This window comes from Pithys albifrons, chromosome 7 (assembly GCF_047495875.1).
Source record: "Pithys albifrons albifrons isolate INPA30051 chromosome 7, PitAlb_v1, whole genome shotgun sequence".
Classification (NCBI taxonomy): Eukaryota; Metazoa; Chordata; class Aves; order Passeriformes; family Thamnophilidae; genus Pithys; species Pithys albifrons.
The window spans coordinates 7181025-7208118 of record NC_092464.1 but is presented as its reverse complement, the minus strand read 5'-3'; the positions used below and the strand labels follow the sequence as shown (position 1 = coordinate 7208118).

Here is a 27094-nt window from a genome sequence, read left to right as displayed (position 1 = left end):
TCTATTCAGAATGTGCTAAACAGGGATCGGTAATGAATTATACTCTTTACTGTTTACTATATTAAATTAAGTTCTATTGCATTTTATTTAACAAAACCTTTTCAGGACTTTAGGACAAGTATGGGTTAGCATTTCTGCTGTATTATATAGTTTTTCACAAGCAATACTTCTGCATTCTGCTACTTCATAAATAAAGAGTATGCATGTAGTACAGACCAGTAAGTTAATTGGTTACCTGCCACTCAAAACAAAGTCTCTGTGGTTCGAACATCATTTCCTGAGAGGCAAGACTTCTCAGACACTCCTCAGACCTGACACCTCAGACCTTTGCAAAGATTCTGTGCTGAAGAGCTCTGAGAAAAGCTAAACCAGCACATGGCTCCTCGTTTCTGAAGGTGTTGAAATGCTTCACTGCTTAAAATTGTCACAGCCTATGTGATTAAAATCCCATTTTCTCAAGGGATAGCTTACCAGCAAGTCAGGGGAAGTCATCCTTCCCCTCTGCTCAGCACCGGGGAGACACATCAGCAGAACTGAGTGCAGTTCTGGGCTTCGCAGTACAAGAGAGACAGGGACATACTGGTCCAGCAGAAGGTCAGCACCCCAGTTTAAAGTTTCAGGGATCAGACCAGAGACCTGCAGATGTTCCTCCCAGCTGTGGATCTTCTGGGACACTCTGTATGGAGCCTTCCCTTTGGGTTTGTAGCAAATCTCTATTTTATCCAGGCAACCCGCAATTGAACAAAAAAGAACCAGATGGAAGTTCACAGGGGCTTGGGGTTTCTTTGTCCCCCCACTTCATCTGAAATGAGTCTGTGCTGTGCTCCTTTCCCTGTCATCATGGACCAGTATGTGGGGGAAAGCAGATGCAACCTTTGTTTTAAATAACATACTCTGTCCTCCCTCCACTTCCTCCTCCCACACATTGTTCAAAAGACAGACTAACCTGTTACTCTGCATATTCCTTGTTTTTCTTGGAAGCAACTTCTTCCGAGCTTGTTTTCATTTTAAAGGCTCTGTGGTATTCGCAGCGTTTTCTTTCCCATGTAGTTGCTCTTTTTGCAGCTAAGTTGTTTTGCCTTTTGAATATGTACAGTTTAGGAAGGGTTAGGACAGGACAATATTAAAACAGAAAGTGAGTTACAGACATGAAACTTACAATATTTTCCAATTCAGGGTGGAAGTTTAGAGCTTTTGCTCATCTTTGATATTTTATCACTGGTTTTGGCAATAGCCAAAAGCTTAGCTTTGTGTCTTTCCCCTTTGGTTACCCCAGTTCAGCATCTGGTCATGACCCCACAGCTCTGATCTGACAAAAGACTTGCCTTGAAAGCAAATATACTTTCCTGCAACATGTACTTGACTATCAGACACTTGAGGTAGTTTGTAAGTTCAACTTCAAAACACTAACCTTCTGGCTGGGCCTTCACATCCAGCATCCCACCTTTGTAAAGGCAACAAATTCACCTCAGGCCCCTCTGGAAGAGGCTCCGCAGGGACCTTTTTGGATGAGGTGTGTGCTTGGCCACAGGTGCAGCACCTTCATCTTGGGAAGTTCACTGTGGAACAATCTGAGACATCTCTCTTCATGCTGGGTTTCTGTACAAGTCCTAGAAGTTTAATTCTTCACTTTTTAATTTCTTTTTTTGCCCACCTTACAGCCGTCTGCAAGCAGAGACTTGGCTCTGTGAGATGTACAGCTCAGTGCCTCGGTTTTACCCATCAGTGTGGGCACCTGAGCAGCCATGGAACATTAAAATAATTACAGTTTAATTGGATATGAAAAAAATGAGCAAATCAGTGTTACCTGTAGGTAGTAGGAGGCTCCTACAGAGCTGACACTGGTTTCACAGATGTTTTTCAGGGACAGCAGGAACAGAGGGTGAGTGTAGAGGTGCAAGTTGAAGTTTGAGGTGCTTTGAAAAGTGATTTAAACATTGGCATTGTTGAACTGCTTCCCAGTTTGTCTTAGACTGGCTGAAAACTGCAGGAACTACTCTGGGACCTGCTGCTGTGAGATGTTACTTGGCTGTGGTGGGAGTCCATTCCCCTCCTGTGTCAATTTGCATGAGCAGGTACAGTGCCAAGGGAAAGAGGTGCCACATCTCAGTAAAGCAAACTGGGGTGACCCAAAGCAGACACAGGAGGTTGAGCTGCACTGGGAAGAAACACAATTCAAATTTCAGTTTTCTTGCATGAGCTCTCCCTTCACAGCCAAGACATGTACAAATAAATGAGAACAGTTTTATTTCACTGAGTGGAAATTTGGGAGCTACCCCTGCAGATAGGCTAAAATCAAGTATCCTGAATATTTTATTAAAGGTAGATGGTTTTATGATATTTAAATCATTAAACTATAGCTTTTTCCATAGGTCTGAATGCCCCATTTGAAGGACATTGGGGCATTTTCCAGTCCTGCTTCCCCTGATACCATCAGTTCAAGTAACAGCAAGACTCATGACAAATTAATGGCACTGCTGGTTTTACCAGCAAAGAAAATCAATTAAAAGGTTTCCATTTACTTAAAGCTTTGAGTGCATGTTGTGCGTGGGATCAAAAGATAAATTTAGCTCAGAATTAAAGGTTGTTTTTGGAACTTTGAATTGAAAATTACACCTTGATGCTGGTGGTCTGATTTAAATCACAGCGAATTTGCTCTGTATTTGAGGAAAGAAATGTTTTTCAGTGTGAAGTTTTAATGTTCTGCTTTCTCTTAATTTTTCTTCTTCTGACATTCAATAGTATTGACTGTGGTGCCTAAAATAATCCATCAGCAAAACTCCTGGTGCTCCTGTGATAAAGGTCCCCATTGTGTTTTTTTCAAAAGACTGAGAGATGCAGTGCAGAATAGTTGTCATGTATCTCATTCATTCTAATGATTCCTTTCCTTTTAGAACATCTCAGTTACACGATGCCCTCCCTGTGTGAGAAAAGCTCATGACTGTACTAATTCTTGCCCATAGATGGAGCAAGTAGCTCTCGTTTGCAGTGACCCAGGGAAGAAATGGGGAAACCCTGCAGCCTTTCTTGGCATATCCTGCTCCTCTCCCTTGAAGGTCTTTGGGTCGTGGCTGATCTGTGCTGAGATTTTTTTTCCAATCTTTAAATTGAAATTCATTTCACCCCCAACATTTTACTCCTTATTTATGACATTTGGGTGCCAGCTTGCAGTGAAGTGGAGTTGAGCCCCAGACAGGCTGTTGTGGAGCATGGGCAGCTGGGCACAGGCATTTCATGTGCCATTGCCTCCAGCTATTTCCCACCATTACTCCTTAGGAATACCTTCCTGCAACACAGTGCTGTGCAATGGGATATCTTTCCTCTTGTCAGCTGCTGGAATCTGCATTTGGAGGGTTTTTTGCTAAATCAATACATTTATCCCAGAGTCTTGGAGCCTTCCAGCCTTCAGACCGCAGCTATAGAGAACCATCAATCCTAACCTGCACTGGGATGGTGAATAGCCAAGGCCATTCCATTTCCAGTTTTTTTCCCATGCCCCAGTCCCCCTGCCCTCTGTAGGTTATGGGCAGGCAGGTGGGATGCCAGAGGGAAAAGGCACAAGGCAGCTTTGATTCCTGGCTGTGACTGCCCTTGCCATGCAGGATGAGGGCAGCAAGGAGGGGAAGGACAGTCCATGTTCACCTTGGGAGGGTGGTGTAGACTCTTCCACCATCATCCCATAAAACATAGGAAAGGAGAAGAGCTGTTTGCCATGATTTATTTTCCAGTAGTGATATGCAAGAACATCTAATGATCATTTTTCAAGCTTACTTTGCCCTCAGAGGCAGACAAGAGGACCAACACTGTTCATTTTGGTCTCGTCTATACTAGAAAAATGACTTTTTGCAGACAACATGTGTCAGTGCTGCTGCAGCTGAGCTAGTGCTGCACACATGGCCAAGGACCAGCCACATTCAGCACCATTTCTCCTGCCAATTACTGACATCTGCTGTCAGCAGCAGATGATTTTTCTGTTTAAAATGAGCCTTTGGTGATTGTACTTAGTTTATTTGGAGATACTTTCCACTGTCTTCCCTTTTCACTTTAGGGGGACTACATCCAGGATACTTTCATAATCCTCACCGCTCTGTCCAGGCAAGGAGGATTTTTCCTAATGATTTAGATGCCATCATTAAAAAAAATAAAAAGGAAGCTTTTCAGTCTCTGACTTTTATCTGTAGGATATGGAACAGACCTGCAACCAGGTATAATACTAATGATGTGTTAATGTTACTGATCTAATTTCTGGACTCTGGAATCTGTGTAGTGAAGCAAAGTCTTTCCAGGCTGCTCTGTCTTTGACCAAAGCAAGCTCATGTTTCCTTTGTCAAAACAAAGAGAACAGAGACACTACTTTTAAAAAATGATTTAGTTTAGGATTTTCTAGCCCAGTGAGTTAACTGATTTAGGGTTTATTGTGAGTAAATAATAAACACATCAGCTGGAGGAGGCTAGAAGTCTTGTTCTTAGTTTAAAATAGACAGGTAAAGTCTTCTACTCATGTTAGTAAACAGGCCTTGGGTCTAATTTTTGGGCAATGACCTATGAATGGTTCACATCCATCAGAACCTTTCAAGAAATTTATTGATAACTCAGCAAAACTTCAGAGAAGTTTCCCTGTCACAGTGTGGGACATACTGAAAGAAGGACAACACTATGCAAAGGATCCAATTCAGGTTTATAAAAGCATTTTATTACTCACAGGCACACAACGTGCCTGTTAGCTGGAGGTCCATGCTCCCCACATTTTGCACCGTTTTAGGATTTGTAGGATAGGAGGTTTAGGACTCTGGGAAGCCTTCCCTGTGCTGTGCCAGTGTTGTGCTTGTGCTGCTAAGTGAGCGTGTGTGGATGCTCTACAAAGTAAAAGTGCAAAGGATGGGGCAGGGAGATGAGGATTCATGGGAGGGACAGTGTGAAGCTGTGGTAAGCAAGAATGTTGTAGTGAATATAATTATGAGAGTAAAGTCCCAAATAAAGAACTTCCTGAAGGGAAGATTTTACTCTGTAGAGTCACCTTTACGCTACTAGTAATAATCTCTAACTGGTGTTCCCCCCAGAGTGCTTTCCTTTGATCTGCTTTGATATTAGAATTTGTTATCCAGCTAAACAGCTAAACCAGAGCATCTACAGAGCATTGCTGGAAAGGTCTGAATGTCAGGAAATAAGTGATTTATGACAATCCTAAAACCAGCAGTGGTAGCTGCCAAATGACAAACCGAAAGCCAGCAGAGAGCTTACAAAAATCCCCGTGCTTGGGATCTCTAGAATGCAGGAGACTTAATCACCCTCCCATCAGGGATGGCTGGTTCTAGATGGGGCACTAAGTATTTAATGAAATCCAAATGTTCCTATTGTAGATTTAAAACAAATAAACAAAGGGTTGTGGGTTGTTGTTTTGATTTTTTTTCATAGAGACTTTCTGCTATGCCTTTTTCTGTCGCAGTTCACGTGCTATTTGAAAACTCTTCTGTGTCTTAAAACCATTCTTGTCCTAAATTATGAAAAATATTAATCTGTGTGTAGTTAATATGTGAAGCAAGTACTCAGAGTCTTTGATGATCAGCCACCAGAACACCTCAATTTCTTAGTTAAATTCCTTTGAAGCATGCCTTGGGGTTCCTGTAGGCACACTTTGCTGGGAGGCAGCTGTGGTGGGTTTCTTTGCAGTTTGGTTCCTGCAGCATCTCCTGCTGTTTATGGCTCTCAGAGCCCACAGTGTGAGTGCAGCTGTGGCACCCTGTGTGACACAGGGCTGCAGTGACAGGAGTGTGGCAGTAGCCACATCAGGCAGTGCTGCTCAGTGTGAGCCCAGACTGCATCTCCCTGGGAGCTCCTAAACCACAGGGAAGTGTAGGTGCCCTCCTGTGGGCATCCCACTGCTGCTCCTCGTAGGATGGAGAGGCTGGCACTGCTTTGCCTGCCTGGAGATGGTTTGGCTTAGGTTTTGAGCAGGATGCTAAGAATCTTTGATAATGTTGCTGTTGGCTGGGGTTTTTTTCACTTCTAAACCTGTTCAAACAGTGGGGGCTAAAAGTATCCATTTCTCCAACCTGTGTAACAGCTGTAATTTCAACAGTTGTTCAGGAAACCAGCTTCTCATCCCAGAGGTGTTTGTCATCGTCCTCAAGTCAGGATATGGCCCTCAGTATCAAGGTAGACACTTAATTGTGTTGACAAATGCATGGACCCTGATGCAATTAATTTTTGGCAAGTGAAGGTAAGCCATTAATGAAATACTCCAACAAATGCCGTGATTTGGGAATCCTGAGCATTTCATTTCAGGGTCACTGTGAATGTATTTGTTTCACCACCTGCCTGAGCTGGGCAGCTGGTGTCAGATTTGTTTGGTTAACTTCGGTGTAAGGTTTCTGCAGCTCTTCATGTTGACAGTCTGTCCATGAAGCTGTTCAATGGTGGCAGAGCTGTGCTTGGCAGCCTGAGCTGAGGCTGCAGCAGGAGGATGCTCCAGTGTGCAGTTAAGGGTTGCTCCAATTCCTCTTGCACACTGATGTGCCCTCACAGCGCTGTACAGCCACAGGCCAAGACTGCCTCTAATCCATGCAAAATAAAAGCCCACATCTGCACTCTACAAAGGTCAAGACTTTCTGGAGAGAAGGTGAAAGAATTGCACGTGAGCTAATGCTCAATAGTGGAATGAGATGAGCTACAGGTGCCAAACAAGGACTGTGGGATTTATTCTGTGTTTAGCACCTCTGTTAAGTGCTGCCTCCTCTCTGTCTATATACAAGGGGTGACTTTGGCCACTTTGGGTGCACCCTGTAGGATTTCTGGAAGACAAGAAGCACAATTGGCAGCTGGTAGATGTAGCCAGGGAGCAGAAATGAACTTTTGGCACAGGAGTCCTCAGTGAGGCAGCACCAGCCTAAACTTGTTTGGGAGAGCAAACCTCAAACCCATGAACATTCAGATAAATGGTTAACAGGATTTTTTCATCTTTTAGAAGAAAGCACTGCCACTTTCAGCAAGACTAATTAAAATGTGGCTCATACCCCTGTGAAGATCAAATTCTGCTGTTTTATGTGTGTTTAAAAACATCAGATTTAGTACATCTGACTTTCTCAAAGTGACATGGGGCAAAATTTGACCACTGACCACTGAACACACTGGAACAATTTCCAGACTTGGGTGCCTGAAGTTAATAGTATAAATCCCTGCAGAGCCACCTGAGCCAGTTGCCTTGAGAGAGGAAAAAAACCCAAAAAAACCCTTATTAACAAAACCAACAACAAACAAAACCAAACCAAACAACAAAAACAAGAGATAAGAAAAATGGAAATATTACTGGAGAGGTATTTTTTCAGCAGTATTTGCCCATCACCCCTATTAAGATGAAGACCAGTAAGCAATAGTTTCCTGTGTGGGGATATAAGTTTTACAGGTTTTACAGTGTTGGGTTTTGTCATTCAAAACCAGAGGAAAACCCTTATTTCCCATGCAATCAAAGGAGCTCTCCTTGGAAAAAGCCTAATTATAACCCTTTTCTCCCCAAAAACATAAATACTAACTAATGAGGATTATTGCTAATCTGACATCTTGTATGTTCACTGGTGTTCATGGAAATCTTTCAAGCAAATGGTGGGGATTAATGCAAACCCATTTGTACAGCTGTCTAGATTGTGTTGGATCAGAAGCCCAGACTGCAGAAAAATATGTGAATTATCAGCAAAGTTTTAGTTATGGTAAGGAAAGACAGGTAGGGAGAAGTGTTCTGAACTCAGAGCAATTATCAAAGCCACAGATATGGACTTTGTTTCAGATGTTAGGAACATTTTTCTTTTTCCCTTTTTTTGTTGTTGTTGTAGAAACAGAGACCAAAAAAGGCAGTGAGATTCAGCATTTTTCTTAATTTCAATAATGTGATTAATAGCCATCACTTTGGTATTCCTTTGTGCTGAGCCATGATTCCTTCATGTCTGTTTAACCACAGTGGACTTATGCTCTGGTATTATCCAGACCATTGGCTTGAAGAATTTGTAAAAAATATGTGAAAAGAAAAGATTGACATGTCTTATTTCCACGTTTTTTACAGAACATCTCTGTGTATCAATAGTAGCACATATGCATGCAGACAGATATGTCCTGAAAGACTTTGCTGAAATTTGGGTAGTGGTGGTGCGGACTGTTTGTGCAAAGGAGATGTCATCAGGGGAGTTTCTGCCCCGTGATGATGTTTTGCTTTTTCATTTATCTGCAGAATTTAGGGGTGATGAAGAGAGGTGAAATATCAAACAATGTTATAAGTGAGTGAGCACCAGTGGACACTCGTGGGTGATCCCCAACCTCTGAGGATGGTGCTGGAGGAACACTTGGCCATTGTAAAGGTTGAAATTTGGGGTAGGGCTCCTCATTATGTGTGACTGTGGCAGGAGCTGGGGAAGCTCTATGTGGGTGATCCCCTCAGCCCCCCGGGAGGTTGTGCAGCACTGGGAGGCCAAGTTAGAGAAGAGGGGAATGAAAACCCTTCGGAGAAGGGCCTTAGGTCAGCTCTAATTCCAACTGCAATTTCTTGGCATGGGTTTTGTTATTAAAGATATGGCACTGCAATTATGGGATTGAAGTCAAACAAGATGCTGCTGAGAGCTGGTCAGAAGTCACACTGCTGTTAAACTGACCCAGTATGCTTGGATGAGCTTTGAGGCAGAGTGTTTGGAGCAGCTGGAAGTTCCAGTGGCCATCGCAGGAAGCTCCTGTAGCCCCTTCATTTGGAAAGCTGAGCTATGGAAAGAATGAACACTGTCAGTGGAGGAGCTTACAGATCAGACAGCTGTGCCGCACAATGGGGAACTGAAATCAGCTGCTTCCCTGGGGAGCCCAGCTCCAAACCCAGGAGTGGGAATGCCAGCAGATCCTGAACCTACATCAGTGGTACTGAACCTTTAGCCACAGTTTTGGCTCTAGTTTAGCCAAAAGAGCCAAGAGAGGATCCAGCTTTCCTGCCCTGAGCTGAAGGTCTTGTGCTTGGAAAAGAGAATTGAAGAGCATGATTTTCAGGATTCACAGCATTGTTTTCACTCCTTCATTGCATTTTGTATTTAAGAAGAAATATGCAGCTGGAGGAGGTTTTTCATGTGCACTTGTGTGTGTTCAGTGGGAGCGTCCTGGCACTGCCTCCAGGCACTGACTTTTACATCTTCAACCCATTCAATGCTCTTTTATGGTTCCAGTGACACTCACGGAGGGCAACAGCAAAATGTATCACCACAAAATAAGCCTATTGTGTCACCTCCACCTTTCTTTCTTCTGCCTATGGCTTTGTCCATTCCAATTTTAAAGCTGAAGAGATGTATTTTTAAGGGCTGATTTCTGCTGCAAGGTTTCCATCTGTTTTTTGTCAGTGTCAAGTTTTCCCATGTAAATTTTTTGCCAGTGGTTAAATTGCAGGATTTGGAGTGCTGCAACAGGAAGGTGTCTTCTCCTCTCCCCAGAGCTGTTGAGGCTGCACAAAAGCTCCAAAATCTCATGTTTGCTATCACTGTAATAAGAGGGAAAACAGGATTACACTGTGAAGATGAACCTCACGTGCAGTGCTTCATGGTTGGCATCAGTTGGAAAGAGTTACAAGATTGCGGTACATGCTCCTGTTGCATTCAAGTTTTGTTTACTGCTTTGAGGTGATGCAGTTGTGATGTCTAGTGTTGGAATGGATGGACTGTTTTTTGGAGGAGCAACTGGAGCAGGAAGGGGAGTATGGCCTTTGCTTCAGTGTGGCTAAACCAAGTCATTCTCCAGTGCAGAAGGGTTCTGTGGGAATGGGGCACTGGCGTTTGGGATGGATTGTTGAAAGACAGAGTTGGCTGTTCATATGTTCAAAGCCTGTGACATTATTAAATAAATAAAACAAGTGACAATAAAGAGAGTCTCTGAACAGCACATAATTTCCTTTGGAAAATAACCCTGCAGGGTGCTGAAACCTGCTGCTGTGGAGCACCAGGGTAACTGTGGAACCATGGAAGGGATCAGACTGGAAAAATTATCTGCAGTGGATGTTTTTTGCTGTATTTTGTATATGCACTTCAGTCCTGTTTCTGTTTCTGCCTGAAGGTTTCTCTCAAGTCCTTCCAAATTCTTTACCATAAAAGATAATAAAACACTACAGCACTTCACTAAATGGTATCCAGAACTGTTTCTTCAAACATTAAGGCACAAGTCAGACTGAGAGCAGGCCAGCAATAAAAGGAAAGACTGAGGGGAAATTTACTTTCCTTTGGAGTAGCTGGAGTTTTGCCATCAGTGAAAACCTGGAATCCATCCACTGTAGCAAAAAATTAGCAGGTACTTAATAATGCTTTTTTTTTCCCCAAGACTCCATGGATACCCACCAATAATGATTTACTGTAAGAACTCCATGAAAAGCAGTGTTAAATCTTGCTGCTTTCTGCTTTGGAGGTTATGGAGAGATGACTGAGTGAACATCGACAGTGGCAAATGCAGAGCGTGAAATGCTGTCACTGGAAAAGAAGGAGCCAAGTATTAATCACATAAACAGATTCTCATATACTTTCCCTGTGCTATTTTATAAAGTGTTTATATAACTGAGAAGATTAACCTTGGGGAAAAAAAGGCTAGAAGAAATATTTTCACGGCTTCTTATTTATGGCTTTACTATGGTTGAGGAATTAGTTTGCATTCTGCAAAGCCTAAAAGTGGGGGAGGAGAGAGAAGGAGTGATCTGAATAAGGAGGGAGATTTCCATGGTTCTCAAAATATTAAAAAACCCTAAAATCCCAAGGAGTTACTTCTGTCAAATGCGGACACGCAGGCAAATCCGAGGCTGGAGCAGGACTCGGTATCCAAGCAACGTCAACCTTTTTTGTTAAGCTACTGCCAGCGCTGCTGACAGCTTTTGCCACTTTATGGTCACATTAATAAAGAAAATGCCTGACATCACTGCAATTCTTAGAAATTAGTTGTTCATCCATCCAGCAGATGCGAGGCTTAGCTGCACACACAGCACATGCACATCTTGCAAAAATTCCAAGGGAAAAACCCCTTGCTGAGCTCATGACTGGGAAGGTGTGTGTGGTTCACTGTTTCTTTCCAAACCTGACACTTCCTTTTCCCCAAAGTTTCTTATCCTCCCCGTTGGACACACATACTTACTGTGCACCAGGGAAGGGATTGCATTCAACTAAGCCATTTATGTGCAACTGCTGCCTGTGCCCTAAAGGCTTCAGAATTAGAGCAGCCCTCTGCTGTGCTGAGAAAGCCTCCAGCTCTTCTTTCCTAGTTCTCCTTGCATGTTGCAAAAGCCAAGGAAGTAGATGAGGTTGAAAACTTCATTAGTATGCTAATAATGTTAATCTATGAGGGGAAGAAGCCATTGCTTTTGCAGTCTTAAAGGGCTAAGGTGGGATTGATGGGCACAGAACACAGCCTGGTGGGCTCAGAGCGGTGAGGCTGTAGGGGCTGTGCTGCAGGGTGGGTAAAGAAGGGACACTGGTTTGGTGTGTCCTTACAGAAGTGGAAGTGGTTTCATGCTGGAAGTGTTAGTCCAGCAAAGCCCAAACTTTTGTTGTTGCTGAGCAGTTCAAACTGTGTTGAAGGTCCAGCCTCATTCTTCCCCATGGACCAAGGCAGGGAGCACTGAGCTCTCCAGACATGGCTATGTGTCCTGTGCTCTTGGAGCAGAAAGTAAAACCATCTCTCACCTTGGGAAGTGTCTTGTGAAGGCAACCAAGACAAGGTTGTTGAGACACATGGAGCTTCAATCATGGAGGTCAAGTAACACAAAAGCCCGGTAAAACTCGTTGCTCACATGGGGATGTTTATCTCGCTGGCTGAGTCACTGAGTGCATTAGGAGGAGATGCACAGGGAGCTGCTAAGCTGCAGAAAGTCCTTTGGGCTCTTCTGGAGCCCCCCACGTTCTCTCCTGCACCAGATTTCTACAGACTCTGATGGGGCAGGTTTCTGCAGGCAGGGAGGGTAAGACGGGTCAGGAACATCCCCCTCCGCTCCCAGTGCCCCAGAGCTCTGTGCATGACCCTGAGTACATCTTCTCTGTGTTTTGTTGAAGTTTCATTAATTACTGTAGTTCAGGAGTGTGCATTTTGCATCAGGTGACTGTAAATAGGGAGGACTGAAGGGTACAGGGGGAATTGAAAGGACTGATTTAGGCTGGTGGTGCTGAGGGCACTGACTCCAAGACCAGCAGGACCTCCCTTGTCAGTTCTGTGCTTGGAACCGGAGCTCTTGTTACATCTCTTAAAACATGCAAGAGCAAAACTCACTCAGAAATTATTTTAAGGACATCTTGAGAAGCTCAGTTTTGCTGGCAATGAGCCTGGGTTTTTCAGCTGAGGCCAGTGGAAGTTTGGTCTCTTGGGCTGAGGGTTGATGCTCTCCACCCTGTACTTGCATTATCCCACTCTGAGCAATTCCTGAAGACACAGGAATTTGCTGTTTGCCTTTGAACATACAGGCTTGTACTGGATACAGGCAGCAAATGAACAGAAAGGAAAGCTAGAAACCTGTGGTCACCTTAAAAATCTACTTCATCTTCTGTGGGTCTTTATTTTCTTTAAGATTTTAATTAACTTTCTGTTTAATAGTAGTAGAATAGGGATTAGTCTAAGCATGAGATTCTTGCAGTGCAGTAACACACAGCATCTGAAGATAGATTTTCATCTGAAGCTCTCACAGAGATATGTGAGTTATCCCTGGTCATGCAGTTGCCCAGTTGCAGATTAGAATAAAACCAAAGCCCATAAATGCCATATCCAACCCCATTTCAGTGTTCCTTCCTCTCCTCCTGTGCCCTGTCTGTATTTTATTATGACTGGAAACAACCTAGCTGGTTTGCAGGAATATGTAGCTTGGAGCAATGATTTCTGTTTATGTCTATTAGCAAAGAGATTTGAATATTTTTTGCTCCAGTGATGCACTCGCAAATAAGATAAGCATCAGGTTTGCCAGGCTTTATTGGCAGCTGCCAAGGTTGGGGGGGTTTCCCCCAAATATGTAATAGTAGCAAGAGCATTCAATCTGTACCACAAATAGCTTTTTACAGTCTGTTTTTAGCCAACCTTGACTCCAAGAGCCAGAATTACACCAGTCAGCATTAAGAAAAGCTCATAGGCCTGAGTTAGAAATGTGCACCTGGGAACAGAGAAACTTAAGTGAAGGACTAAGGATGCAGGAGGCTTTGGGAGCAGACCATGAAATTCAAGAGTTTATGTTGCTAGATAATCCAGAGCTCTTTTAACTGTAACACCGAGTGTCTGCTTTGTTTCTGGATACCAAATTTGAAGTGATTATTGACATTAGAGCTCCCTGATAGTGTGCTTTCTACTTTGAGCACTGCTGATCTTGACAAGGTTTAGGAATCTGATGGCTCTGTACAACAAGTTCTGTTCATTCCTGATACCATTTTAGATAAATTTCAAATGTTTTTACAGAGTACAAATAGTAGTGTGATTGGCCCAATGTATTACTAAGCTGAGTCACCACTTAAAGAGATTTCATGATTTCAGAAGTCTCTCCTCAGTTTGATGCTTGATAGGCTTTGAAGAAGCAAACAGTGAAAGATCCTGGCTGCAAATGAAGTGTTGGCCTGAGAACTGAGCTGGGATGTGCCTGGGCACTGGTACCTGCCTTCTGATTCACAGGGACATCCTAGAACAGGAATGACCAGGGAAGTGTTGTGCAAGGAGTTTCTGTGGTGTTTCCTCTTCCCCACTGTGGTTTTCAGGCAGTCCTCCAAGGACAGAGCTGACAGCCCTTTCAGTGTATTCTTTTATCATTAGCTGCTGTGGAAAGTTTTCAGACTATTTTTTTCCCTGCCAGGTATTGTGTGTGCAAACTAGCAGGGTTGGCTTTCGCAGAAATATTCTCTTCCTGCCTCATAGCTCCCAGGTTTCCAGCCCTCCTGTCATCTTGAGGCACAAAGACTCAAAGCTTTCTCTAGTTCATGTGTGTGTTGGTCCCAGTCAACCCCATGAAATTTTTCACACAATCCTAAATATAACAGCTCTGAACTTCACAGTGCTTGATGTTTTTAGGTGCACAGTGAATGAACAGGGAATGTTTTCCACCCAGGCTGTCCTCCCCTCTCCTTTGATTCACTCCCATCACAGTTTTGTGTCTCCCACAGTGGCAGCAGCTTCCCAGCTGGATCCTGTGGATATATCAGATACATTTTTCAAGTTACCTGCCTGCCAGTTACATGAATTGATAGAATCATCAGGAAATGGGAGATACTTAGGCTTGGATGGCTTCACTGTAGACAAGAAAACAGTTTACCCTTCCATGTCCATGTTGTCTCTTCTGTACCCTGACATATTGCTTAAGGTGCCTCTGTTACCATCTCAGGGTCTGTCTTTGTCACTGTGCTTTCATCTCTCTTAGAAAAGTCAGTAAAGTTTCTTTTGCTATCAAAATTTCTGTGTTTAAGCTGGGTGCAAAAAATCTAAAAAGGAATCCCAATGAAATAAACAAAAAAACAAGAAAAAAACCACAAACAAACAAACAAAAAAAACAAACTGGGAAAAGAAACCAAAAATACTTTATTTTCTAGACATCATGAATGTGATAAATGTGTGTTTTCTCCTCTGTGCTCCCATGTCTTCTGGCATATCTGGGAAACTAATTGTAGTAAACTCTTAGGAGCTGGGGCATGTGAGATGTGCACCTCATGAACAGAGTGGTTCAAAACAGAGTTAACAATGTCATGCTCTTGCAAAGGAAGGAGCAGAGCCTTCAGTCCAACAAACCCTCATTCTATCCTTGCCATCCTCATTCCAGCCTGCTGTGTGACTTTTGGAAAGTCACATCTCCCTGTCCAGAGAAGTTACAAACCATGGTGCTTACCTCCCTTCTGCTGAAGGTGAGGAGGTGCTGCATGAGATTTAGCTGGTGGTGTTCCCAGGATGTTTATCTCGGGAAGGTAACAGAGCTGGTTTGCCAGTTGTTCAGTTGTTATGACATTAAAGTATCCAAAGTGCTTGGGTTTATTCCCATGCTTCTGAATCCTTAGTTTGTAGCAAAAGTAAGGGTAGAAAATGAAGGTGGATCTTGGGGGATTTTGTGTGTTTGGGGTTTTGGCTTTTTGTTTGTTTTTTGTGCAGGTTGGGTTTTTTGTTTCCTGAGGACTTGATGAAGTCTCCTGTATTTGCCAGGGGTGGCCTGACCAAACGGAGGGAGCTGCTGCAATGCAGAGGTTGTGCAGGGGGTTGGATTTCAGGGCAGTCCCCTCTGCACACAGTGCATTCCACTCTTTCTGTTATAATCCCCTTGCTGGACCAATCCCACTTGCATTAACAGTGCAGTGTTGGGTGATCCTTTAGGAATTTCCCTTCTTGGCATCACTCCTGTGGTTAGCTCATCAGATGGGATCAAGTCCTGTGCGATGTCCTTGGCCATTGCAGTGAGCAAACTGGCAAGGGCTGCATAATAAGTAGTTAAAGTCCTTCCTAGGAATACCCTGGGTAGTCCTTGGGATTTTGTGAGCCCTGAGCTTGAGTTTAGTGAGCAGTTCAGCTCATTTGTGCTACAACACTCTGCTTCCACTGCCAACAAAAAAAGGTATGTGCTGGTTCGTGGAAATGTCCATTCCATGTAAACACTTTCAGGTGACCTCAACATACATTTCAGACTCTCCTGCACAACATGAATGCAAAATCCTTTGCCCTTGAGGTTAGGAGATCAAGGGGAATGTTTCCTTCCTCTGGAAGTTGCTGCTCTTTTGCAGCAACTCAATGAGGTCCATTTTTAATCAATGAAGAATGTGAGAGTCATGTGAAGGGACTGGAGCACAAGCCCTATGGGGAGAGGCTGAGGGAGCTGGGATTGTTTAGCCTGAAGAAGAGGAGGCTCAGAGGTGACCTCAGCACTGTCTAGAACTACCTGAAGGGAAGTTATAGCCAGGTGGGGACTGGTCTCTTCTCCCAGGCACTCAACAATAGGACAAGGGGGCACGGGCTTAAGCTCTGCCAGGGGAAATTTAAGTTGGATATCAGAAAAAAATTCTTTCCAGAGAGAGTAATCAGGCATTGGAATGGGCTGCCCGGAGAGGTGGTGGATTCACCATCCCTAGAAATTTTTGAATGCAGATTGGACGTGGCGCTGAGTGCCATGATCTAGTAAATGGACTAGAGTTGGACCAAGGGTTGGACTCGATGATCTTGGAGGTCTTTTCCAACCCAATCGATTCTATGATTCTATGATTCTATGATCAATGAAGCTGCTGGGGGCAGGAATGGGAAAGGCTTCTCAAGTGGTAGCTAAGCATTTAGCTTTTCAAGGTGTAGTTCATTTTTCTCTGCAGTCAACATTTCTCTATGGCCTCACATGTCTAATAGGACACTGCTGTCCACTGTCTCTGATTTTGTGGGTATAATATATATACAGTTTGTTTGTCTTTGCTACTTCCACTGTGGCACAGGAATGGGTCATTGTGGGATGACCAACCCCAACATTGCACTATCATCTTTTTTATTGTAAGAGAACTCTTAAGATTATTTTCAACCAAAAATCACAGATAATACTAATAACAAGCCAGGAGAAGAGTCTCTTTGTTTCTTATTTTGTGCATCAGCAAATTTCTTGGCTTCGATGTCAGATTCATCTGCTTCTTGTGGGGAGCAGAGAGATACAAACCTTGAAATTGCTGAGAAATCTCATCATCCCATCTTTATTTTAGGAGGAGGGCATCACTTCCAATGTGCATGCTACAGCTGAAGTTGTACTTTGTGATAACCATGCCCCTGTGAATGCTAAAACTGCAGTAAATGAGTGTGGAGCTGTGTCACTCCTGATGCTCCTCCTGGATGATGAATTGCCAAGGTGTGGTTGTGTCACAAGGGGTGAGCGCTGGGTTTGTGTAGGTGTGACATCCCAGGACAGCTGAGGATTGGTGCAACCTGTGGCTAATTCAGGGAGTTTTTCTCTTCTCTCCAAATAAATTTCCTAAGGCAGAATCAGTGGAGGTCTGTATTTCTGTGGCATTGTGGTGCTCTGGTTTTTAGTGTCTTGTGTTTCATGAGTGTCACTACGGGATAGTTGTATGAACGTCACTCTTTAGGTACTGGCCATCCCTAATATATCACTTTTTTTGAGTAATTCCTGTCTTTATTCATTTGCTGTCATTCACTTTGTGAGTGCTGGTCAAAGGACTTTTTTTTTAAATTAAAACCAAAGGGGATATTTTGTTCAAGGCACATTTTAACTTTAACATCATTTAATCTGTTCCAATTCTGCATAAGAAGTGAAGAAGCAGGAAAGAAAGAAAGAAAAACAAGGAGAGAACAAAAAAGAGATTTGTGATGTTCCAATGAATCCTATCTCCTTCTCAGTGTTTTGTGGATCAATATAGTTGAAAGACTCGACAGAAGCAAGAAGAAAAAGAAGCAAGAAGAAAAAGAAGCAAGAAGAGATGAGAAAAGCACAAGTAGAAAATGCCTCTAAGGAACTTTACTGCCTCTGCTGTTTGGTTTTTTTTGTTCTTTTTGCAAGAATTACTGCTGAGATATTTTTCTTTAGCTGAGACCTTATTAAATTTTAGGAGTGGTGTTGTCACACCAGACATCCTGTGCTTGCTGGATCAAATACTGTTGCTGTTTTGAGCACAGCCAGATTGTGGTGCATGTAAGAACAGCTTCATTTTTTACATTGTGGTCTGAAATTGCTGCAGAAGTGAGTGCTGGAAACATATGCACCAAGTTTATTAGTAGGATGTGGGGAAATGATAAAATTATCATTTGGATGGGATTGCAGTCATCAGTCCCAGCTTATTGATCTCCTGGGATAGCTGCTCTGAGCCTGAAACAGTGTTATTCTTACTAGAAATCACCAACATGCCAACACTGCCATGGCCATTACTCCTATGCCTGCTGGTTTGTGTTATGAGCTCTGGAAAGGTAGGATAGAAATACATCACCAAGATGCCAGAATGTAATTTATAAGTAATTTATCAAGAGTTCTGTGCAATATGGTGTGCACCTTTGGAGACTGCTAAAAAGAAGTAAAATTAAATGTTGAGGTTTTCCAAAACCAATTTAGGGCCAGCCTGACAGCTTCAGAAACTGAAATTTTTCTTAATGTATAGCAAAAGCAGCATGAAGTAGTATTAAAAAAGGGAATAAAGACAAAACACTCGTTACAGTGAAACACTTGGTTATGATTATGGGAAGTAATTGAGCACAGCTTGGAGTCATAAACTTGCAATTCTTTTATGGGGTGTGAGCTGGGCTTGGACCAGATGGAGAAAGTGGTAGATTGTGTTTCCCTTTGAAAACATGGGCTGTATGCGCTATTCAACCAGCCTGCAAATGGTGTTTGGGCTATACAGGCTTTTTGTTGTTGTGCATTGCATCACCTGAACTCTTGAGGGGCCTTTTTAAGAGCAAAGATCTCTTTTACATATTTATTTGCATGTTATTTTGAAACATTTTCCATGTTTCCTATTTATATGAAATACAGTTGCAATTAAAATCAGTCTGGTGTTGTAAGACGTGTAAACCTGTGCCAGCACCATTGACAGCAATAGAAAATGTTTAATTTTGCCATCATCAGTCTGTAGAATTTTAAAAAGAAAATTGGAAAAAAATTAATTTAGGGGAAACTTTAAGGAAAACAAGGTAGACAAACGTGATTCATGTAGAAATGCAAATACAATTCATGCTTTGTTTTCCTAAGGGTGAATCTGAGCTTTATTTCTTTGAGCAATGACAAAAACACTTTGGGTACTTTGACCGAGGAAATTCTCAGCAACAGGGAGAGAGAAATACTTGGTTTTGCTGATTTGCAGTCGGAAGCTGGTTCAGACATTAATTGTCACTAAGGGGATGCATATTCCTTTTAGCCTTCCTGTTTTGAGCTAAATAAGCTTTTAAATTTCAAGGAGGAAAAGTATTGTTTTTCCACTTTCACACCAGGATAAACCCTGACAGGACTAACTGGCCCCCAGTGCCTGTCCTGACTCTGCTGCTGCATTTGTGTATCAGGTTAGAGCTCCTGTTGAAAAAAGTGACCGAGGAAATTGTTTGAATTCTCAGTAATTAAAGCATTTTCACCATGGCACAGAATTTACATCTCAGTGAAACAGATGAATCAGTTTGTTTTGTTTCAAAGCTCTGACTCTGGGTCAGACACCCGCTGGTGGCTGCACTTGGTTGGTATGGTGGCAACTTCCATATTTCCTCTCGGGGACCAAATCTGAACGCTCTACCCCCACTTCGACCTCAATCTTAACATCACATTCAGAGAAAGGAAGATTTTTTTATGTTTGTACCTAAAGAGTCATGGTAGATTGCAGTGGGGTGGTGCTTTTATCCTGAGAGATGGAGAACTTAAAAGCAAGAACCATCAAGATGAGGGAGCCCAGATGTGGATGGGCCTTTTTTTTTTTGTTGTTGGATTGGAGATGTCTCCTGCCATGAGACTCCTCTCCTTATATGTCCCTGTGAGTCAGTGAAAAATAGAGTAGGAAGAGGTTTATCTTTTCTACTTTGTGTGCACTTTAAAGTCTCCCTTTAAAAGAAAAACAGTGGTTTAAGGGGAGGAAGGGCAGGGATGAGCAGGGGAGGGCATTGCTGGATGCTTTGGGCAGGTGGCTGTTGGGATGAAGGCAAGAATTAGTGTAAGGCAGATTTCCAGGAGGAATGGGTATTTTTTTTAGCTCTAAACTCTTTTTAAGGCCTTTTTTGAGCTCAGTGTTAGGTCATCAAAGTAAAGTGCCAGGAGAAAAGATGACTTGAGGTGAGAGGGTGGTGGGGCTGGAAGGAGGCTGGCAAGGATGTCACTGCAGAGGCAGCTCTAAGGCCATGAGAGGCTCGGGTCTGGCAAGCTCAGCAGATACTGTGGGACTAGGAAAGCATTTCACACACATACACAAGGGTCTGTTTGTTTGTTTCTTGCTCCTTCTCCCAAAATAATTTTATTAAGGTGCCCAGTGCTTGGTACGTCTCAGAGTGAGCTCATTTGTGGAAGGAGACACTGTTACCTTTATGCAGCTCAAAAAACATTCTATGCAATAAGTAATTTGGGTGACTTTAATGTAGCTTGACAAGAGTCCATTTCATGGTTTGTGTTTCTTCAATCTCCAGAACATAGATGGCCCCAAAGGAACTCTTTGAAGCTCAGCTTTTTATTATTAGTTTGTTGAGATCCTTGCACTGGAATCATTAAGAAGATGTAGTACCTGGTGTAAATGTGCTGGGATCTGTCAGACCATTAGCTGTGGGAGACAAACTGATTGTCCTCCAAGCACTTAGTACTTTTTTAACAAATTACTGTGAAAGTCAGTTGTTAAACAGTGTTGTTTCATTTTCTAGCAGCTCTGTGTAGAAACATTAGGGTCTTGCTGCTTCCCTTAGCAAGGGGAAATGAGCCCTCCTGGTACAATTGCCCTGCTTGAAAAGGTCAGCAGCCACTATTTACCCTTGGCCTCTGTCAAAAAGGGGGTGTTTCCACGCTGAAGCAATACTAATTCTTATCTCATTAAAAAGGGATTTAAATTTTTTGCACTCTAATGACATTAAGTCATTCTCAGCAGTCCTTTGGCCACTGAAGAATGAGGAATGCTTTTCTAAAGAAAGGAAACTTGAGGTCCAGATTGCATTGGTGTTGTAGGCAGCACTTCATGTGTCTTTGGCCAAATAAAGACTGGAAAGGGAACTGGATAACTGTTGTCAAGTATGCGAAGAGTGACTCCAGATTGGAAAGGAACAATCTGTTCTCCTTGTGCCTGGTGAGTAAGAGAAGAAGCAGCAGCTTAAATTGCAGCAAGGAGGATTTAGGTTTGCTTCTGGGGAGCAGGAGTTAGGTTGGCTTCTGATTTACAAATAGAAAACACTGAAAAAGTCTTTGCTGTCACGGAAATAGGTTGAGAGCTGGCCCATGAAATGGAGAGTTTGTCCCACTACAGCTACTCAGTTGTGGTGTCACGATCATGGCACAGTGAAGGGAACGGACAGTGGAGATGAGGCTTGCAGGGGTAAACGTGGTGGTCACGCAAAGCCAGATGGAGTGGACAGAGGTTGCTTCCTAATATTAAACCAAATATTTAAGTAACACCAACACTTTCCCCACTAATCCTTCATTTCTCACTGCTCCACCTGCTTCCCCTCAGCGCTGGATGAATGCTGAGCCTCGAGGGATGGGATGGAGAAGGGTCTTTCTAAACCCACTCTGCCTGCAGGTGATTTTATACCAAAGATTTTCACTTGGGGAAAACCACTGGAATCTTCACTTGCAGAGCTGAAACAGGGCGACAATGATGGGAGTAAGAGAAAGTAGGAGGACAAGTCAGGAGAGGAAAGTCTTAAATTGATTATTGTGTTGCCTCACTTGGGTATCAGGGAGAGCCTTGTCTGGAAGGTAATTAAGTGTCTTGGTAATACTTTAATTATTTTGGTTGCTAGGTGAAAGAACAGTGGTGTCCTCTGCACTATTTTCTTTCACAGTCTCCGTTAGGTAGACTCAGGGAAGCCTCTGGTAGCTGAGATTGCCAGAGGAACCTGCTCTCATCTCTGCACATATTCTTGGGGTCCCTGAAGTCCTGGCACATCCTTGCACTGATGCATCTTTCTGAAAGACCAGAGCTTGTAAGGAATCTGTATTGATAAAGGCCTTTTCTGCAGAATTCCTGGCTGGTTTTTCTTTTCCTTTCTAATGAAATTAAGTCGTAGAAGCAATCATGGGCAAAAATAAAAAGATGGGGTTTTGTAGAGGAAAAAATTGATATAACCTTTAATTCCTCTTGAGAATTAAAAAGATAAGACTTTCATTAGTCATATAGCGTTTGGTTTTTGAAGAAGTTGAGCTGGTGTTGTCCAGCAGAAGGGCTGATGCTCTGTGACTTTAAATAAAGCTTTTGATGTAACAGAGCATTTTCTGCAGTCTTAGGAAGGTTGGCTTCAAAAGTTTGACCATGCCTTGGATCATGCTTGCTCCCCTTCCCAGCTGCTCGAGATTCAGCCCACGCCGATCACCCTTTCCTAAAATAAACCACTCTAAATGTACAGACTCAGAGCCAAACATCATACAGCCTGACTGGGATGAGCAACAGCCCTGTGAACATTTGTCTCATTGAAAAGACTATGGATGAATTCCAGTTCTGTTACAAACAGCTGGACAGGTGCCTTTTGCTCTGCAGAAGCAAATTTGAATGGAGCAGTCTGTACAGAGCATGTAGGTATGTGTAGCACAGGCAGGGCACATTCCTAAAGAAAGTCCAGCCCATCGGTCCAGCTGTGGCTTCCAGAAAGTATCAGCCTTCTTTTGATGAATTGGCTGGACCTCTCTCCCATTAATCCATTGGTCCTTAGCTGTGGAGGGTCAGGAGTTCCAGAGCTCATCTCCAGGCAGCTGAACTCTGCTGTCGCTGCCCAGGCCCTGCACATGTGAATCAAAATAGTTGGGTGATGTCATGTCACGGTGCCAGCGCGCCCGGAACACTCGCTGCCAGGAATTGTCTGTCCAGGGTGGTTTCCTTTTACAGCCTGTTTAAAGAGTCATCATGCCAAGCTGCACATGACAGTTCCCTTCAGGAGGGCTTGTGGCTCCTTTGCGTAGTTAGTATTTTTTAAACGAGGGAGCTCATCAGGCGACTCCTGACCTTTTCCACATGAGCTGATCCACTGGGAAACGTTGCTTTGGTCTCCAAGGCTTCTGACGGCTGATGTATTATAAGAGCTCTTTGGCTGCAGGCTGGACAGACTTTGAACTTCTCCCCATGTCCACACATCCTTGCAGGCGAGTTACTGTACGCTGGAATTAGGACTGGAATTGCCTGGCGTGCAAGGACCGGCTGCTGAGCAGCTCTCCACGAAGACCAAGCACCTCGAAGCTGGGCTGCTGCTGGGCTGGACTTTGCTTGCAGCCACACAGTCTTTCTGGAGCTTTATTTTCTTGCACCTGGGATTTTGGTGGGAGCAACACCTTTCCTTGCCCCTCGTGCTGCTTTTTTCCTTCAGTCCCGGGCATGACTGACAGCTGCTGCCCTGAGAGTGCATGTTGCAGCTCATGAAGCGATTTGGGAGCTTTAGAGGGAGCAAGAAGAGAAAGGAGAGATGCAAAGTCTTGGAGAGGCGCCACTCTGATCCTCATGGCCTGTCTGGTAAGGACCCTCTGCATTACCCATCTGGAAAGGAGGGACATTAATCTTTGGGAGAGGGCAGCGAGTGGGGGATAGTGAATAGCTGAGTCCCAATTTCATCGACTCAGTGTACAGTTGTTGCATGAAGGTTACTTCAGTTTTGGTTTGCATGAACATCTGAGCTAAGACCTGTAACACACATCAGCTATAGCCTGTAGTAAAAGAGGGATGGTACAGGAAGCTTTACAGTAAATGCTATGGAATATATTCAAAAGGGGCTGTTCAGTGGTGCTGTTTTAATTAAACAATAATAACTAAATTCTAAGTTAGGGCCAACACTGTCTGTTGAAGTATGAATTTTAAGTGAAAAACATTGCATATCAGTCTGATTAGCAATGCATTCAAAACCATATTTTTCTATTGGTCTAATTGTGTTTGAGTTGCAATTAGGGACTGTTCTCCGTTAATCAAAAGTTTTTCCTGGTCACTGAGCATTAACTCAAGTACAGGTGCTGAGTTGTGTGTGGCAGAGTATCTGTGTATCCCATAGGGATCAGCTGGCTGGGAGAAAAGGGATTTCCCAAGAGGATCTGGCGGTTTTACTTCAGAATAGCAGAGAAATGCAATGTTTAATGCATTTCCTATATGGACTAATGATACCTGTTTTACAACTCTGTGGTTCCCCAAAGTCCCTGAGCATTACTGGATGATTCTGTCCTGTCACTAAGAGGCTTAAAACTGATATTACACTGAATCAGCTGGATAAGGCTCAGTGTAAAGAGCTTGACACATACAAAGGGTAGGCAATGCCCTTTCACTCTCAGTTGATCAGGAGACGCTGTGTTAAATCCAGCAGAATGTTGAAGGTGTGAGCTCTGTTGAACCATATGGATGGTGTGGAGACATTTGTGCAGACTTAGTGATGGGGAGTCACACCTGATGGATGGGTGGCTGCCCAGGGAGCTTGTTTTTCTATTATTTTTGCTATTTATTTAGTGATTGGTTGTGTCATTTTTAAGGTGTCCTTCTTGCAAATACTTCTCCTTTTGTTCCTGGGGTGTGCTGTTAGGTGGTTTTAAATCTAAGGTTCTGTGCCTTGTGCTGCATGTCCCTAAACTCACCTGAGGGTTTCTGTGAGAATGGCAGGAAGGTTGAGGTGATGTGAATGAGATATGACCCACTTCTTCGGAGTTTCACAGTGTCAGCAAGATGCACAGAGACAGATCACAGAGCTTATACAACAAGTGGGGGAATATTTAAAGATTATCCAGATGTAAAATTTGTTTCCAGGTTTCTAATTAAAACCCCCTAAATTTTCACATAGGCAGAAACACACGGGATTTGTTGATAGAATGATTAATGGCACTTTGAGGCACTAATTCACTCCTTCTGGCTGCAACAATGAGATGGGAATAGTTAACTTTACAAAAGGATTCACTGCTGGAGGCACCAAACATAGTAATTGCAAGCCTGCTTCATTGAAGTCTGACTCTAAACTCTGTCCTGTCTCCCTCCATGGGAAATATAATTTGTCCTGTACCAAGAATGCTGGCTATATAAATGGTAATGTTTGTGACAGAGTTATATAAAAAAGTGTAATGCCAGAAATGCCAAAAAATGTGGTCTTTCTTTTCCTTGTTCCCATCAATCCAGCTCTGTAGCCTGCTCCAGTGCTACATCAGGCAGTTTGCTGCAGTTTTTACTCCACAGACTTTTCTGATGCCATTCATGTAAGAGTCTGACTGGGTCAGCTCCCTGCATTGCACTTCCATCATGAACAGAGAACTTCCAAGTCATGAGATTGGGAAAATCAACAGGATGTGTCTGGGTGAGTGCCTTCCTGGGGTGCTCTGCTGCAGGGATCGCCTCTGCCATCCCAGTGCGGTCTGGACTCCTTTCAGGAGATACATTTTACCATGCTTGCAAATACCTTCCCCCCCACCACCAGTGGCTCTAATTAATTGCAGGGAAAGGGCAAAACAGAATCTTTGCATTATTCTCTGGATTTAATCTGTATCTTGTAGCTGTTAGGCCTCAGTAAATACTTTCTGAGCAGCTTTCAAGGGAACTGCTGGCACTCACAGGTTTTGTGGTCAGTGATAGTGTGTGTAAGACTGTCAGTGGCAGCCAGGCTTGGTGGCTTGTCAGGGCCAGTCACACTCCAGTGCATTCCATTTGGTTGTCATCTTCCATCATGGATGAGAAATGAATGACAGCATCCAACATGGGCTCTCCCACCTTGGCCCTCCCAGTGTGGCTGTGCTGCCACCACAGCCTCCTTGCTGAATGATCTTGGATTGTTATCTGGAAAAGGAGTAGAAAAGGAAACAAATTAAATATCGTTTGGTGCCCCATAAAGGGGTAATCTGACACCTGGACTAGTTGAATCTGGGATTTCTGCTTTTCCTTGGCCAATTATTTAAGTCTTCTAAGGAATGGTCCTCCAGTCCTTGTAAATAGATTGGGCCAGCACAGCTTCTCATCTTCCCAGGGATAGATGCCATCAGGGTTACTACTTAATACCTCTGGTGTATCAAAATCCCATCCTTCCTCTGCACCAGTGCAGAGGTTTGCAGCCTGGTAGAGAAGTGGAGAGTGGCACTGCCAAGGATGAGCACCTCTGTAATTCCCTGGGTTTGGAGCCTTACAGTCCTTTCATACCAGGTGAACAGCAAGAGAAGACCTGAATATGGCCAGAAAGAAGCTGAGAGCACACAGAGAGGGAAAGGAAAAAAACATGAATGAGCAGCACCAGGAGCAGAGAGCAGGGGGAGGTGAAGGCAGAGATAGCACAGCTTTGCTCTGGGAGAGAAGCAGCCTACAAGGACACCTCAAAGCTTGTGCTATCCACCAAAGAGCAGGAAAGCTGATTTATGCACTGTGATTTTGGCAGGGTTGAGGATGGGGATTTCCTAAAATTTCTCCAACCTCTAAATCACCACCACATAGTTTCCTCCTTCCCACTACAGTTGCTGCCCACCTGTGCAGGGTCCTGGCAGCTTCTCTGCCTGCCAGCTCCCACTGCAGCCTGGTGTTGTAAAGGGATAGGCTCTGTGGCATTTCTGAAGGGCAAAAATCATTGACCCCAGTGAGGCTAATTGCTCAGCCCTTTAAAGCACACCGTGTATTCCATGAAGAATTGAATGACATATGCAAAAGGTGTAATATTGAGTGTTTTATCCCACCTTGAGCCATGAGTGCCCAGCTAAGGAACTGCTCTGCAGCACATGTGGCTGCTGTGACCCCAGGGCTGCCCCTTGCCTGGGTATTTTGCCTCAATCCACTCATTTTGGAGGCTTTTAGCCACATGGAAATGCCCAGGAGCTTCTCCTTACCCATGCTGCTTCTCCTGGGTTTTGCTACTGTGGATTTTAATCAGCAGGTGCCAAAGCTGAGCCCTGACAGGAAGGATCCAAGGGGCTCCAACCAAACCTCAGTGCTGCCCCTCAGCGCTGGCCTGTCCCCCCTCAGTAACACCCCTGAGGACAATTTTCTTACCAGTTGTTGTAACTGGGTGCAAGGTAGGACTAAATCAGGAGTGAGCCTGCTGAGTGTCTCAGACCACAATAAATACACATGCAAACATCTTTCAGGCCATCATGTACAGGAATCAGGCAGTCCTGATGCAAAGGGCAGGGGCTTATCCCTGTTCTGTAACTGCTTTAGGACAGGTGTTTTATCTCGTGTCTCTGCAAACTGCTGTGGAATGAAGGGCTCCTGAGGCTCTGGAGTGGATCTGGGAGCTGCTGTTGGGTATCTTTAAATACTCAACCCAAAAGGAAATGTGTTCCTTTCTCAGTCAAAAACTCAAGGGGCTTCTTCCATTCCTTGCTCTGGTGCTTCCCAGTCCCCTGGAGTTGGGTGTGAGTGTGAATCATGTGTCAAGCAGAGAAATTATGCTCTCCCTTCCCATGTGGAGGTAATGTGCCATGGGATGTAACTGGCTTGCACAGCATTCCATGAGCAAGGACTTACACCGAACCAAAGAGCAGGTGCTTCTCAGCCTCTCCAACTGCAAATGGAAACCAAGGGCATAA

General features: G+C 43.7%; 1 protein-coding gene across 6 annotated transcripts in view; it reads left to right on the top strand.

Moving 5' to 3' along the window:
• Window positions 1-27094, top strand: part of PRKAG2 (protein kinase AMP-activated non-catalytic subunit gamma 2) — a 207442-nt gene that overhangs the window by 76662 nt on the left and 103686 nt on the right. Inside the window, exon 1 of one of the 6 annotated variants that reach the window (XM_071560641.1) lies at window positions 22498-23078. The exons of 4 other annotated variants lie outside the window; for them this stretch is intronic. In XM_071560641.1, coding sequence (XP_071416742.1) covers window positions 22973-23078 — 106 coding nt within the window. In that variant the 5' untranslated portion in view covers window positions 22498-22972. Of the gene's footprint in view, window positions 1-22497; window positions 23079-27094 lie in introns of those variants that run through there. One more of the 6 variants, XM_071560642.1, reaches the window with a different exon arrangement.